At 32.0% G+C, this 15,932-nt stretch overlaps 3 protein-coding genes across 4 annotated transcripts; 1 reads left to right on the top strand and 2 right to left on the bottom strand.

Annotated features, from left to right (window-relative positions):
* The first annotated feature begins 683 nt into the window (after positions 1-683).
* LOC134830121 (uncharacterized) lies at positions 684-2,413 on the top strand. Its single transcript, XM_063843500.1, has 2 exons — positions 684-912; positions 971-2,413. The coding sequence occupies exons 1-2, from the start codon at positions 888-890 to the stop codon at positions 2,329-2,331; spliced, it is 1,386 nt and encodes a 461-aa protein (XP_063699570.1). The 5' UTR covers positions 684-887; the 3' UTR covers positions 2,332-2,413.
* On the bottom strand, positions 2,361-4,260 carry LOC134830122 (uncharacterized). Of its 2 annotated transcripts, none has more exons than XM_063843501.1 (3): positions 3,895-4,260; positions 3,777-3,831; positions 2,361-3,732 (listed from the first exon to the last, which is right to left on the bottom strand). In XM_063843501.1, exons 2-3 carry the CDS (start codon positions 3,781-3,783, stop codon positions 2,507-2,509), a joined length of 1,233 nt encoding a protein of 410 aa, XP_063699571.1. In that variant the 5' UTR covers positions 3,784-3,831; positions 3,895-4,260; the 3' UTR covers positions 2,361-2,506. The 2 variants fall into 2 exon arrangements, with proteins under 2 accessions (XP_063699571.1, XP_063699572.1); XM_063843502.1 differs by having other exon boundaries at positions 2,361-3,720.
* Positions 4,261-5,608: 1,348 nt separating this feature from the next.
* On the bottom strand, positions 5,609-15,623 carry LOC134832809 (brefeldin A-inhibited guanine nucleotide-exchange protein 1). The gene is made up of 6 exons (XM_063846980.1): positions 15,111-15,623; positions 14,535-14,947; positions 11,550-13,692; positions 8,634-10,274; positions 6,593-7,290; positions 5,609-6,536 (listed from the first exon to the last, which is right to left on the bottom strand). The coding sequence occupies exons 1-6, from the start codon at positions 15,229-15,231 to the stop codon at positions 6,390-6,392; spliced, it is 5,163 nt and encodes a 1,720-aa protein (XP_063703050.1). The 5' UTR covers positions 15,232-15,623; the 3' UTR covers positions 5,609-6,389.
* Between the last annotated feature and the right edge of the window lie 309 nt (positions 15,624-15,932).

Here is a 15,932-nt window from a genome sequence, read left to right as displayed (position 1 = left end):
TTTATTTTTTTGCATGAATAATTTTTTTATAAGCAAATCGTGAATATTTAAGCAAAAATAGAACATTAAAATCTTAATTTTTATTTTTTTTTAATTAAAAAAATTCTTTAAAAAAAAAATAAAATATCAGGGCGAATAAATTTAATATTTTCATTTTTTGTCCCATGAGGGGACGGTCTCGAGGGGAAGGCGGGAAATAAAAAAATAATTTTTTTTGAATTTTTTTTTTGTAATTTTTTTAACGTTTTTTGACGTTAAACGTTGATTCTTAACATTTATTTAATTCTAGATAATATTATTTTAAATTTTGAACTTAAAAGTAAAGAAAAATCAACAAAATCTCCCAAAATAAAAATTTTTGAAAAAAAATAATTTTGGTCACGTGACTTTCCAAAAATGTTTTACAACATTTCAATAGAAAATGTCGTAATTAAGCAAATTTCTTTAGTTTTTTGTATAATTTTACCATGATTTTTTCATGAGATTTTTTTTCCAGTAATTTTTCATGATTTTTTAATATAAAAATTCCGAAATATGTCAAAAATATTTGTATATTACATTTAATTTTTATTTTTCCCCCTGAATTTTTTCGACAAAATCCGAGGGGGGGGGAGACAAAAAATGGATATATTAAATTTATTCGCCTAACTTTTATTATAAAAAAATGCCCTTTCGAACCCTGTGTCCAGATAATATTTTTAATTTACTTCAGTTCTTGTGTTTTGACTTTTGGAATCACATGTTTTGTTTATTTTTTTTTTGTGAATTGTGTTTTTTATAATTTTTTACTAAATCTGAAAAAAATATTTCTTTGACGTCCTAAAAGAACATTTTTTTATCATTTTTGACTTTTTTTGTACCTTTATGTCTTATTTTTTACTCAAAAAATGGATAAACTGAAGTCTGATTCAGGTAAGTTTTCAATTTTCGACGAAAAATATTTCATTATTTTTTTTTGCTTTTTTAACAGCTTCTGACGCTTCAAAAATGAATCTTTTGGGCTTAGATGATGATTGTTTGCTGGAAATCCTTGAAAACTTCGACCTGTTTCAGTTGCTGAATTTTCGTGGAATTTGTGCCCGTTTTGATAATTTGATCAACAAGTGTCGTTTTAAATTTGTGAATTTTAATTCGAAGATTTTATCTGGAAATTCTGGCATTGATTGTGAAATTTTTGAATTTTTGGGTCCAGTTATTAAGAAACTTTCTTTGGATCGAGGACATTTTACTGAAGAAATTGACAATTTGCTGTTACTTGAAAAAATCATCAAATTTTGTGAGAATTTGGAATCCTTGATGTTTCTAAATTTCGACCTGAGTTCCAAAAGTGTTCAAGAAAAATTCAGGAAAATTGTTGAAAAATTAAAATTCATCAGTTTTTGTAATTGCATCTTTAAAGACGACTTCGGTGAAAGTTTTTCAGAAGCAACGACACTAAAGGAGCTTTCAATCGAAGAAAATCATCAAATTACTTCAAAATTTTTCGAAAAATTATCCAATTTGACATCTTTGAGCATTGTGAACTGCTCGAAAATCAAGTCTAAATCACTCAAAATGATCCTGAAAAAAAAATTAACTTTAAAAAAATTAAAAATTTGCTCCCACAAACCGATTTTGGATCGAACTTCAATAGAATTCATCGTCACTAATGCCGAAAATCTCGAAGAACTGACTACAACTGCTAATAAAATTGATTTACTTCGTCTCGTTGACATTCCAAATCTGAAAAAACTCTCAATAATAAGTGTTGGTTCCAAAATTAACAAAGTTACATCATTACTGGAAAAATTAACTAAAAAAAATTCAATTGAAGACCTTCAAATCGACTTTTTACACTTGTTGCATATGCAATTGGCATCAAAACTGACAAATTTGAAAAAACTTAAATTTCATTACTGGTACGGATTCACTGGAGACGATTTAGAACGAACATTTTCCGAAGACGATTGGTTGTCAGCAAATGATTTTTTCACAATGATCCGTTTTTTGACAAAACTTGAACAACTAGTCGTCTCCACACATTTTATTGACATTGGATTTCTTGAAAAGTTGGAAATTTTTCTAATGCAAACAGGCGATAATAGACCAAAAATTGAAATTTCGTTCAAAAAAGTCATGAACAACAAGTCGGACGAGACGCTCTATGATTTGCTGGATTATTTGAATGGAATAAAAAATTTTAAAATTTCTGGAATTGAAAGTCCTGAGGATATTTACCACGTTCATCGTTATTTGTGTTATCATAAAAATAATAAAATTTACTATGCGCCGTATTATGAAGCAGGATATCCAGAAAATAGTTCAGAAAATTCTTACATTTCAAAAGTTTAATTTTTCGAAGTGACAATTTTTATTAAATTTGTGTTGAAAATATTTTTAAAAAATTTAAAAAATAAAAAAAAAATTTTAGTGATAAATTCGTAAAACTAACTTAAAGTTAGCCTCATATCAAAAATTAGTGGTGAGTATTTTTTTTAAAATTTATTTAATTTTAATTTAAAAATTTTTATAGACTATCCACAAAATCGATCAAATTTTGATCAGATTCAACTTGATGTCCCAAAACTGCTAATTCTTCAAAATTTTGTGGACCTTTCATATCATTGCAAGATAAGCTCCAAGTTTTATCTTCATTTCGTTGCATTTCCAGCTTTCGAACATTTCCTGACTGAATTCTAAAGTATTTGAGGTTCTTCATTTCCTTTATTATAGACAACAAAATATCAGCTGGAATTAATTTCTTTCCAAGAGATAAATATTCGAGATTTTTCAAATTCCGAAGTAACTCCACATTATGATTGAACCACCAAACATCGACTTTTAACTTTTTTAAATTAGTCAATTTAGCTAATTTTTCACAATTTATTGTTTGAAAGTTGATTAACGATAACTCTTCAATTTTATTCTTTTTGGATAACTTTTCTAGTAATTCATTTATGTCAACTTCATTTTGACCTACAAATCTTTGGTTGATTTCAATCTTTAGTTTTTGCAACTTTGGCAACTCTGCAAAACGATTTATGTTGACAGGACCACGAACAATAACAAACAGCTCTTGAATCCCTCGAAGTTGATTTACAATTGAATTCACTGAACTTGAGTCCTGCTCAAAAGATAAATTAATTTCAAGTTTTTCGATTGAGAAGTTATTTTTGAAAATTGTATCGTAAGTTGTCACGTTTTTGCAGTCAACGATGCTCAATGACTTTAAATTGAAAATATTTTCGAAGAATTTTTCAGAAATCAAATCATTTTCGAAGATTTTCAACTCTTCTAACTTTTTTGCACCGATGAAACATTCAGCCAAGCTATTTTCGATCAAAGGGCATTTCAAGGTCAAAGATTTTAATTGTTTCAATATTGATGAAAACTCATCAGGTTTGTTGATATCAACATATATAAGACTCAAAGTCTCTAAATTTTCACATAAGGCGGCAATCCATTCGATAATTATTGAGCTATTGGAGTTCACTTCACCCCTACTGTAGTCGATGGTAAGATTTTGAACCGTTGGTCCCAAAAATTTCAAGACATCATAAAGAAAATTTAGTTTACGGATTTTGGATTCAAAAGTCAAATATTTGTAGCGATAAGAGTCAATTAAAATGTCTAAGCGATGGCAAACTCCACGAATTTTAACGAGTTCGAAAAGATCAAAATAATCCAAAATGGTAAGTAAGCAGTCGTCATTTAAATCCATTAAATTTGTTATGGCAGTAGCTGTAAGTATTCCTAAGTTTTAGAATAAATTAATGAATACGAGACAAATTACTCACTGTTCATTTTGTTGTGATTTAAAGTACTTTGTACTGAACTCAATTCAATTATTTTCTAGAAAAAATAAGATTAAAATGAAATTTAGTTCAAATTTAATTTTTAGTTAAAAATTTTTACCTTCTTTTTATTTATTTTAGGTTAAATTCAACACTTTTAAACACTAAATTCTTTAAATTGAAAACAAATTTTGTGCGAATAATTTTGTGTTAGAGATTAAAACGCAATTGCATCAATTGCAATGTTTGTAAACTATCGCAGTGACCTTCATACGTAATAATACATGCACTTGCACAGCACATGATGTTGACAAGTAACAAGTAACTCATTAATTCAAATAGAAGCGGTTTTCTATTCCGAACAGGCTAAAAGTTAGACAATTGAAACATTTTAAAAAAAATTGTCATATCATCAATTTAGGATCAGAAATCATAATGAACAGTGGCGTAGCAATTAGCAGTTGGAAGAGGAGGAAGCAAATATTGACATACAGTAATGTACAAGCAGTTAAATTGTCAAATTTAGTAACAAATGGGATACTATTCTAATATGAACTTTTAGGTGCCTTTAAATAATTTTTTTAATTCTTTTCAACAATTTTTTTTTATGGAGAAACATTCTATTTTATGATGATATTTTATGGAGAACCAAAAAATTACAATATCGAAGGATATCAAATGAATTAAATTCAAGCAAGAAATATTCTCTTGGATTCTTCAATTCTCTATAGTATTCCAATTATATGATATGCCTGAGCTACGATTTACCTTTTTAGAGATTCTGGTATACATTTGAGATACATTCAAAGAAGTGTATGAAAAGCCATTGTTCGATTTTAAAGTAGTCCATAAGTACCTGAATATGAACAAGCTTAAGTTGAACGTGATTAAGACAAAATGCATGGTAATCAGAGTTGAATTAGATGAAAACTTAATGAATTTTAAAAACTGTGATATTAATATCATGAAAGAGACGGAATACCTTGCCGAGATGATCGATGACAAACTGAATTTGAAAAAAAAACAAAACATGAAAGATAAAGAAAAATTCTTGGTTTTCTGAACCGTAAAAGAATTTTCTCGTAAAACACGAATCACATTGTACAAAAGTATGATTGCAGCTCAATACTGTACCTGAACAAAAAAGAACAAATTGCAGCATTACAGAAAATACAAAAACAAAGCTCTTAAAAATTTGATGCAGGCAAATAGAGATAGTGCTATCTCTGCTCAGTGTTCGTCTAATGTTGCAACAAACCAATCTGTTAAATGTCTGTTTAGTTTACCGTTTTATGTCTAAGTTCAAATGTTACTTAGCAAGAAAGACCTAAAATCAACTACAACCATAACTTCAATTTTTTTGAAAAAGATTTTAGTTAGAAGACTATAATTTCGGACCACATATTTTATTTGTGTCATATGTACTTTTATATTGTTCTGTAGTTTCAGTTGAAAAAAAATCCTTATTTTTATTTCTTGTCTGAATTTCATTAAAAATTTAGTCATGAAAAAGTAAATGACTTACCAATCTAGAGAAAAAAGAAGAAATCATCGTTTTTAGATCATCAAATTTTGTTTTCAAAAAATCATAATTTTACCTTTAGAGAACATTGCCCCTTACAAAACTTTTAGTTTTGCAACGCCACTGCAATTTAACTAAAATTTTCTTTCATTTTATTTAAATTTTTATTTCCTTAAAACTTAGAATTATTATTTTTTTTCTTCTTGTTTCGTCTATAAATACTATAAATTCAACCTATATATTTATGATATAATATAATTATAATCATTAAACGACCAATAAATATTTATCTATTATTTTCTTTTCTCTTTTAATCTTGCATAACCGCAAGAAAAATCAATCATTTCATACATCTTTTAAATCATTTTTTTCTTCCTTCATATAATGTCTTCTTTTATGATTTATCAGTAACTTAGTGGTTAACTTAATATTGATATCGACAAAAATTTGCCGAAAAAAATAATGCTGCGGTTACAAATATTTATTTTTTTTTCTTTAAATAAATCTAACAAGTCTTTCAAAGCAATAATATAATCTTATAGTGACTGTAACAAACAAACGAGTGACCTGCAAACAAACACTTTGTGTTCTTATATTTTTTTTTATATAAAAAGATTTCACACGGAAGAAGATGACTTAGAAAGTTTTGATTAACATTTAAATTTTTTTATGAAATAAAATACAATCAACATATTTTTTTATAATTTATGGACAGAATTAAAATAATTTTCTACTCTTGAATTCTATTTTTTGAAATTTTTCAAATTCAACAAATTACATTTCTACTTTTTTTTCTATCATTATTCCTACTTAATTGGTGTTTTTCTGAATTTTTTTCAGAATAATTTTTACAACTTGAAGTTTTTTTTTTGTTATAAAAATTCTGAGTTCTAGTTTCTTGAGTTAGAATGAAATGTTTAGTTTAATGAATGCATTTTCTGTAAATTCTAATTTTTTTTAAAAAGGACAGAAGCTTTTTTCTTTATTAAAAGTTAAATTCTTTAAAGTAATTCTCTGGTAGGAGTCTTGTTAGACAAATTTTTAATAATTATTTACACAAAGTTATTTTTATTTTAGTTAGATTTAATCCGATACTATTGCAAACTATTTGAGGCGACAACTCCAAAGCCGCTACCGCTTCTAAGAAATATTCGTCGAAGGACACTTCTCAATTCTGGTTTGATATCCAAGCAAATCATATCACAAAATAAGGAATAATAGTTGGAGATGTGTGTTGAAAACTGTAAAAAATACCGATTAAAGACGATTTTTCATAAAAAATATTAAAAATTCTCACCTGTTGATCTGTCATCTTAAGCAGACGCGTCATAATAAGTAGCAACAACGACGTCCACGCATCTCGATGCGGTTCACTGCGCAGCGACAAGAAATACTCCAGTGCCTCCTTGCACACGAACGTCAAATTTTTTTCCACATCGGGCCAGTCTTGCGATCGCCCATCGTCGGTATACATTTTGAAGTAAATCCGTAGCACGCATGCCAGCGATTGTGTCTCTTGGCGCAACAAATTCGGTTTTGCGGTGCCCTTGAAGCCCGCCTTCCACAAGATGTTCCGTTGATCGTGACTCGAATTGAACGTTTTTGCGAAACGATGACTTCGGATGAGGCAGTCGGCGAGTTTCATTAAATTCGATGTCGATAGGTAGCTGTACATGCCTTGATCTTCGCGTTGGCACTCTTGCTGGTCGTTACTTTCGCCCGTCAAATCGGCTGTGGCGAGCGCAAGTGTTTCGGCATCTTCCTTGCGCGACGTCGACGGGTAGAAGATGATGTTGTCGATCGTTTGAATGAGTTCCAGTTGCACGACGCATTTGATGAGCAAATTGTTGAAGAGACTGTTGCTGGTGTGCTTTTGATCGAGACGTTCGTCCATGCTGTGAATCGAAATTTGAGAGTTGCTGCGTTTTAGGATGCCGGGACGTTGTTCTCCGGTTTCCGCGATCGAGTGACGTTGAGCATTGGGGTCGAGTTTACCTAAAAAATAATAATTTTTGATTAAAATTTATTCAAAAAAAATTTTTACAGTATTTTATAAATTTAATTTTGACAAGTTTTCAATCAAAAAATTTATGAAGAGTCGTTTTAAAAATCTTTTTTCTTCATATTTGATAGATTTTGTTATTTTTAAAAATTTTTATAAGGCGAATAAATTTAATATATCCATTTTTTGTCGCCCCCCCTCCGATTTTGTCGAAAAAATTCAGGGGGAAAAATAAAAATTAAATTAAAAATTTAAATATTTTTGACATTTTTTTAGAATTTTTTAATTGAAAAATTACTGCTAATGTTAAAATTATACAAAAAAACAAAAGAAATTGGCTTTAATCAGACGTTTTTAATTGAAATGTAGAAAAATCAAATTTTAAAGTCACGTGACCTAAATTAATTTTTTTCAAAAATTTTTGTTTTGTGAGATTTTGTTTGATTTTTTTTCACTTTTGAATTCAAATTTGGAAATAATTAAAAGTAAATTTAAATAAATGATAAGAATCAAAATTTTAAAAATTACGTTTTTAAAATTAAGGCCGCTTTTTTTTTGAAAATTTTAATTACAAAATCCAATGGGGCAAAATAAAAAAAAAAGTTGAAAAATTATCAAAATTTTTTTAGTTTTTTTTTCATATTTTTCAAGAATTTTTCATGAAATTTTAAAATTTTTAATTTTGGCTGAAAAACGCAAATAAAAATTTTTTCAAAAAAATTATTTTCAAAATTTTTAAAAGTTTTTTTATGAAATATTTTTTTTGTTGAAATTAAAAATTTTATTTATTATATCTCACGGTTAAAACAAAAATTTCATTAATGATTTTTGTTTGAATTTTGTCATTTTGTATCAAAAAGTATTTCAAATTTTTTTTTTTCATTTTTTGGAAGATTTGAAAATAATTTAAAGTAAAATTAATTAAATGATAAGAATCCACTTCGAAAAAATTTTTGGGATAAAATTTGGAATAACAAATAAAAAACATTAAAAATATTGTTTCACGGTCAAAAATTGTTTTGAATTTTTTTTTTGCATTTTATAAATATTTTTTGGAAGAAAAACTTTGAAATAAATTTATGAATAACTAAATAAATAATAAAAATTAATTTAAATAAAAAATAAATTAATTAATAAATTAATTAAAAAAAATAAAATTTATTAATTAATTTATTTTAAATAATTAAATTAATAAATTATTTAAATAATTTTTTTTTAATTATAATTTTTTATTTTTTGATCAATTTTGAAAAAAAAAAATCAAAAAAAATTTTAAAAAGTCAAAATGTTTAAATTTTTAATTTTTTTAAGAAAAATTATGATTTTTCAATATTACCTGACTGTTGCTGATTATCCTCCGGTCTCCACGACAACAACTCGAGCGGCAACGTACTCGTATAAATTTCCGCAATGCAATCGCACGTGTTATCCCACGTATCCGCATCGAATTTCGTCCCATTCGAAATCACCAAATTCTCCAAACAGTTCGTACCTGATCTCGCCAGCTGTTCATTATTCTGTTGCACACACCATTGCAACTGACTGTACAAATCGCGCAGCAACAACGGACCCAAAATATCGAAAAATTGCGCAAAAACATCCACAATTGCATACAACGCATGATTGCACGTCGTTGTCATCCACTCGGCCTTCTCGATATACAACTCGGGCAATTTCATGTTGTCAAATATCCGGAAAATGATGTTAAAAAGATCTCCCCACCAATTCGGCTTAAAAGACTCCCCGTGGGTCTTGACAATTTCAAACAAAACGGTCAAACCGCGCGTTCTAACGTCCAACTTGCAGCGATTTACGACGCAGGACAGCGAAAAAAGCATCGGGAACCATCCACGAACCCAAACGCGATCTTCCTCCGAGACACTCACGTCATTTTCCATGCCAGCATGTTCCGCAAAGAGGCGTGGCGACTCCGAAACGCAAACGGCACACGTTCGAACCAAGCGAATTGCTTCCATACTCGTGTCTGGGAACTTGGCGTTGCATGCGAATTCTGATAAGCATTTGACGGCATCCTGAAAAGAGTCGATCATGATGTGGAATTGACGTTGGTACAAGTCGTTGATGATGCGACCCGTCGTTTGGAAGGCCAATTCGACGATTGCTTCCTCTTCATCTCCCGCTGCCAAGTGAAAAACGCTAAAAATGTTCTTCCAACCGGATTTTATGTTGGCTGCTTGCGAATTCACCATCTGGGCAACGCATCGCACCACCATATCCCGAATCGCTGGCGAGTTATTTTTCTTCATAATGTGCTCGAAGGGTCTCAAAAAGTCCTTTTGGAAGCGGAAATTCGCAAATTCGCCTTTTTCGATGAATTTCATGGACAGCTGGCGCAACGAGTCGAGCGCAAAAAAGGCAATTTCCTCATTGGGGTTGCAACCGACGGCATTAAAGTGATCGCCAAGCACTTGCCAGATGCGGGACCACTGAAGACGAATGCGGCCCATGTTGTAGTACGAAATTTCGACGATTTTTTGCAGCGAAAAGATGCGCGGCGTACTTCCGTGCAACTCGTCCATGGAGACTTGGCACAACGCTTTGACAAATTCCACGATGGCGTCGCCGTCAAGACGAATGGAACCGGTGAAGATGCGATCGACGGCAACGACGACGCTCTGGGATGAGGTTTCGCCAATGTGTTCTTTTGCGGTGCGATCGAGGGCGTCACGATGTGTGGGTCCGCTGAGGTATTGGGGACGAACGCCGGTGCCGATGAGTTGCGCGAGCTCGAGTTGACTGATGCACTTGACGATGTCGAGCCAACTCGGGCCGAGGTAATTGCCGTCGGTGTGAGCAACCATGATGAGCGTTTTGATTGTGTCGATATTTTTGGCCTTCATTTCGGTGATGGGGGAGTTGGCGGTGAGCAGGGTGAAACGGGCGAGAGCTTGAACGTAGGCGTCGCGCTCGAGCGTCATGTGGAAAATGCAGGCGATGCGGATGGCGCAACGGATTCCTGTGAGAAGAAAAAAACAAATTTATATTAAAAAATATTTTCGGAAATATTTATAAAATTTTTGGGAAAAAGTAGAAATTTTTTTTTTAGAAATTTTCGGAAATTTTTTACCAATTCAAGGAAATTTTTAGAATTTTTTTTTTTTTTGAAAAATTTAATTTTTTAAATTTTAACTTGAAATTTTCCATGAGTTTCCTAACATTTTTATGATTTTATTTTTTTTTTTCAATAATATCATTATTTTCTCACAAATTTCTTCATTCTGTAAGATATTTTTAAAAATTTTTCATACAAAAAGAAATTTTTTCTAACATTTTGTGAAAAATAATGTAAGACTTATAAAAATTTTTTTCAAAACTTTGAAATTTTTTTATTTTTTCGAGTTTCCTAACATTTTTATGATTTTCATTTTTTTTTTTTCTAATATTAACATTATTTTATCATAAATTTCTTCATTTTGTAAGATATTTTCAAAAATTTTTCATAAAAAAAAGAAAATTTTTCTAAAATTTTGTAAAAAAATAATGAAAAACTTAAAAAAAATTTGAAAAAACTTTCAAAACTTGTGAAATATCGTTTTAATTTTTTTTTTGTGTGTTTTCTTTAAAATTAAATTTTAACGAGTTTTTTATGAATTTTCTTATTTTTTATGAATTTTCTATAAATTTTCTCTAATTGCTTAGATTTTTTCAAAAATTTTAAATTTTTTTCGAACAACTTTATTTTTATAACTTTCTGCTCTTTATTTTTTCGAAAAAAGCATTAAGAAAATAGTTTTTAAAAAAATTAATTATTGTTTTTTAATTTTTTTTAAAACTTTTATAAAAATATCTTCAAATTCATCAAAAATTTTCTAAAATCTTCAAAATTTTCTTTAACTCTAGTTAATTTTTATGATTTTTTAAAAATTAATATAAAATCTGCAATCGTCAAAAATTTCTCGGAAAACTCATGGAAAATTGATGAAAATCTCATCAAATTTTTAAAAATATTTTACAAACGATTTTCCTTAAAAAAATGAATTTTTCACAAATTTTTCGATAAATTGATAATGATTTTTCGCAAAATTTTTTTTTCTTTACAAATTTTTCTTAAAATTTTTAATTTTTTCAAATTTTCAATAAAATTTATGGAAAATTCGATAAAATCAAAAATTTAAAGGAAACTTTTGAAAAAAATCGTTCGTTTTTGAAAACTTTCATAAGAAAATTTACCAAATTTTTTTGAATTTTCCAAAAATTTAAAAAAAATAAAATTTTAAAATAAATTTCTCACCATCAAGACACAACGACGCAATTTCCGGATCATCGCAATCCTGCAAACCCACAGAAAATGCCGCCAAAAACGGGGTCCATGCAATTTTAAACATGGGTCTCACATGTTCCAAATGCTTCGCTGACGTAAAATTCTCCTTCACATGCGATACTGATTCCATTAAATTCTTCGCCGTTTGACTTATCGCCTCCATTTCCATATTCCACAAAACTTTTCGCCTCTTCTCGTTGTAAATAATCTGCTTTCCCGGCTTACTTGTCGTCGAAGTTTTCATCTTAATCTCATGCCCGGCAATTTCATCGTAAATTTGCGACAAATACTCCTCCGGCAAGTCCTTATTGTCACTTATGCCGCGATTCAGTTTGATATACTGCTCCTTCGTCATTTTATTTTTGACTTGCGGCGAATGCAGGTCCGTCGTCAGCATAATGATGGAAAAAGCGAGCACATAAACGGTATCAGCACTCGCAAACATCGTATTTTGCGGGTTGCAATCGCAAAAACGACTTGCAAATTTCTCCATAAGTCGATCGATTTTCTGCGCCTCGCCCGGAATACGGAACCCCTCGAGGAAAAAACGCAACGCCGCCACGATATCCATGTCGTGATAATCCTTGTAGTCGACGTAGGCACACATGATCGAGATACTGTAGTCGTCATTTTCGCCCAAAAAGTCGCCAACTGCCGTTTTATCGAGACGCTCGTCCTCGTGCAACCACTTGGCGACACTTTCCGCCGTGTTTCCGATCAAACCACGTTCTTGCAAAAACCCGATTCCCTTCTTGGGTTTCCGGTTGAACATGTCGATGCCCGTTTCCATGACTTCTTTGCGATGTTTTCGCTCTTCAAATTCCTCCGGAAGTTCCAAAGTCTCGCGATTTCCGCCAAAATTGGTGCTGCCGTACGAATTAAGACTCAAACTGGAGCCACTGTGCGATTTTGCCATATCCGCAGGCGCTTCTTCGCTGTTATTGTTGCCATTTTTGGGCACCGCTTCGCCCAAAGTCGTCTGCGAGTTTGGATTAATGTACAAATCCTTGCTCCATTCGACCATGCATTTCAAAATCGACACAAGACACTCCAATCCGCGGATTCGCATCGATTTTTCCTGATTCGGAGTCGCTCCCAGCTCCAATGCGTGACGTCCCTGAGCGATTTTCGACAAATCATTGACGAGACGTTCGAATAAATTCGCCGCCGAAAAGTCACAATCGTAATTTACGTAAATATCGACGACACTTTGGGCATCGGCGCAGATGCGGGTGAGCGCCTGAATCACCATCCACTTGTGTTCGAAGCTGGAACTCGTCGTTTCAAGAATACTCAAGAAAATTTCCTTGAAAAAAACTTCAATTTGCTTTTTCAGGTGAGTTTTGAAGTTCGACAGGAGTGCCACGAAAATCGACAGCGACAGTTCAAAGACTTCCGGTACGCTGCTGACGCCATTTTTCGACAGGGCGACGCACAAATATTGCTTGATGGCCATTATGAACATTTCGTTGGAGCGGAAAACGGGTCCGGCGTTTTGTAAAATCGACAACAAGAGATGCAACGAAAGCACTTTCGACCGGAGTTCATGCGAACGTGGATCTGGATTGCCTTCGGGCAGCGGTTTCATCGATAACTTGCACAAAGCACGGAACACGAGGAATGCATCTTTTTGGAGGATGTGCGTGAATTTTGCCGTCATCACGGAATCACATTCGCTATTCACTTCGCCATTTTCAGGCATTGTCGCAGGCGGCGGACCATCACTTGGCGCCACAACATCCCCATTTGCCTTGTTTTCGCCATTGACGCGGGCTGAAACGATATTTACGGCACTCTCGATGATGTCGTCGATCACGGTTTTCACTTCGCTTCGCATGGCGGGGTCGCATTCCGCAACGACTTTGCATTCGTGAATCTCTGTGGCGATGGAGACATCTTCGACCGTTGGGCTTTGGATGTCTGTCGACGGATTTGGAGTCGTAGCAGCAGCAGCACCTTCGACAATGCGTTTCTCGAGTGACACCGTTTCGTAGGCCTGATTCTCCATGCGCGTGAATATCACATTCAGCATTTGTGTGAGCGTTGCACGAGCTGTTGTTTGATTTATCAGATTACGGCTTGACAGGTAAATGTCGTAGCAGGTGCGAACAGCCTAGAAAAGTCAAGAAAATTAAGTTAAAAAATGTTGGAAAAGTTAAGCTAGGTTGATACAATTTTTGGAAATGTTTGAAATTAACTTTTAAGCTCTTAACATTATTTTTTCAACTCGAAATTAGTTTTTTTCGATCTCGAAATGAACTTGTAGCTCTTAAAAATAGATTTCAGATCTCGAAATAAAATTTTTAGATCTCGAAAATTTTTTTTTAAAACTCGAAAAAATTGTTTTAGATCTCGAAAAATTTTTTTTAGACCTCGAAATAATTTTTTTAGTACTCGAAAATTTTTTTTATATTTCAAAATGAGTTCTTAACTCTCAAAATTAAAAAATTCATTCAAAAATTTTTTTTGAATTCTCGAAATTAAATTTTTAGATCTCGAAATTAATTTTTTAGTACTCGAAAAATTTTTTTTAGTACTCGAAAAAATTTTTTTAGTACTCGAAATTTTTTTTTAATTTCAAAATGAGTTCTTAACTCTCGAAATTAAAAAATCATTCAAAAAAATTTTTGAATTCTCAAAATTAAATTTTTAGATCTCGAAATTATTTTTTAGTACTCGAAAATTTTTTTTAGTACTCGAAAAAAATTTTTTTTTATTTCAAAATGAGTTCTTAACTCTCGAAATCAGAAAAATCATTCAAAAAAAATTTTGAATTCTCGAAATGAAATTTATAGACCTTAAAATAAATGTTGAAACTTTCAAATTAATTTTTTTGGCTTTAAAAATGAATTTTCAGCTCTCAAAGTGAAATCCTTAGCTTTTTTAATAAACTTTTTTTGTTTAAAAATCCAAAAACTTTTCAATAATTGCAATAACTTCAAAAATTCAACTCACCTGAAGTACCGTGCCTTCATGCACCTCGACATATTGCGACGTAATAACCGTCAATAAAGCTTTAATAATTTGCAACTGCACTCCCTCATCTGTCTGCGGACCCATAAAGCAATTACAAATCGTCGCGACAATTCGATCGATCAAAAATTTGCCAGGATTTGACGAGTCTGGAATATTTCCCGTCAAATGTCCGTACGCGATGAGCTTCTGAAGGCAATCCAGCGCCGTGACAACTATGCGAGGCGTCTTACTCTGACATGCCAACTCAAAGGGCAAAAAATACTTTTCCGCATTAATGACATTCGATTCGTCGTTCTTGGGCAGCGGAAGTGCCGCCGATAAATTTGCGACAGGTTCATTGCTCTGATTTGGTGCTACTTGACCTGCTTCCTTCAGTTCGTTCTTTATTTCCTCTGAAAAAGCGAAAAAAATGTGATTATCATGTGTTCTACTTAATTTCTTACATTTATAATCAATATTGATTTTTTTTTTGTTGGTATCTAGATCACTTTATGCGAATTGCATTACGTGGCTGTAATTTTTCACGAGACTTGAATTACGGAAATTTTCACTTACCGAGGGCATCTTCGCATGCCTTCTTCAGTTGTGAGTGATGAGATCGCTTGATGTCACCCAAGATTTTCTCCAGTGCCCGTATGATAAACATTTCCTTGGTTTTATTGAAATTATTTTGCATTCTTCGCCACTTCGTAAAAAGTCTCTTTTTCAACGCTTCGGTGGCACGACGACGTGCTCATTTGGGATCGGACCACAAAATTAATGCGAAATAACTTTTGTATGGCCTCTTATCTGCTTCTCCTACTTCCAGCAAAAGGTGAATTTTCATTTCACAGACAACGGAGACGACGACAGCGATGATGGCATACGTAATACGATGATTTCTGGCTTATTTGTTTTTCACGTTTTCACAATTACGGACGACTTTTGGTGCGGTTCGCAGTGTGACGCGGACCAAAAACTACCAGCTACGATGAATTACACGTGTAACAATCGCGAAAATTGCTGCAATCGCGATAAATTTGATTTTTTCTCGTCTGAAAATCACGAAAGCGATTGAATTAGCGTGTGGCGATTCGCAAATTTGAGACGATCGGGTTTGATAAACGTTAAAGAGGTGTCAATGGGCGTCGTTCATAGGGGTTTTTTGGCCCCCATTCCCCCTCTTTTGACTTTTTTTAAGCTGAAACTTAAAATTGAAATTTTTAGAAAGAAAAAAAAACTTTAAGAAATATCTAATGGTTAAAAAAAACATTGGTAACAAATGAAAAAAATTTAAGGATACAAGCACATACGCATCGGTTTTTCAGCTGTAAAATTTAATTTTTAAATATTTTCTTGATGTTTGAGCTCATCCTCTAAATGTTGATAGAATGTCAG

Source organism: Culicoides brevitarsis, chromosome 2, assembly GCF_036172545.1.
Source record: "Culicoides brevitarsis isolate CSIRO-B50_1 chromosome 2, AGI_CSIRO_Cbre_v1, whole genome shotgun sequence".
Lineage (NCBI taxonomy): Eukaryota > Metazoa > Arthropoda > Insecta > Diptera > Ceratopogonidae > Culicoides > Culicoides brevitarsis.
This window is presented reverse-complemented; position numbering and strand designations above follow the sequence as displayed.

What these genes read in the sequence shown, in the direction of transcription:
- LOC134830121 (XM_063843500.1), top strand. Translation starts at nt 888, where the DNA reads ATGGATAAACTGAAGTCTGATTCAG. An exon ending in TAAACTGAAGTCTGATTCAG is followed by an intron (nt 913 to 970) that starts GTAAGTTTTCAA and finishes CTTTTTTAACAG; the next exon opens with CTTCTGACGCTTCAAAAATG.
- LOC134832809 (XM_063846980.1), bottom strand. Translation starts at nt 15,231, where the DNA reads ATGCAAAATAATTTCAATAAAACCAAGGAAATGTTTATCATACGGGCA. An exon ending in GGCATGCGAAGATGCCCTCG is followed by an intron (nt 14,948 to 15,110) that starts GTAAGTGAAAAT and finishes TCGCTTTTTCAG; the next exon opens with AGGAAATAAAGAACGAACTG. An exon ending in TGCGTCGTTGTGTCTTGATG is followed by an intron (nt 10,275 to 11,549) that starts GTGAGAAATTTA and finishes TTCTTCTCACAG; the next exon opens with GAATCCGTTGCGCCATCCGC.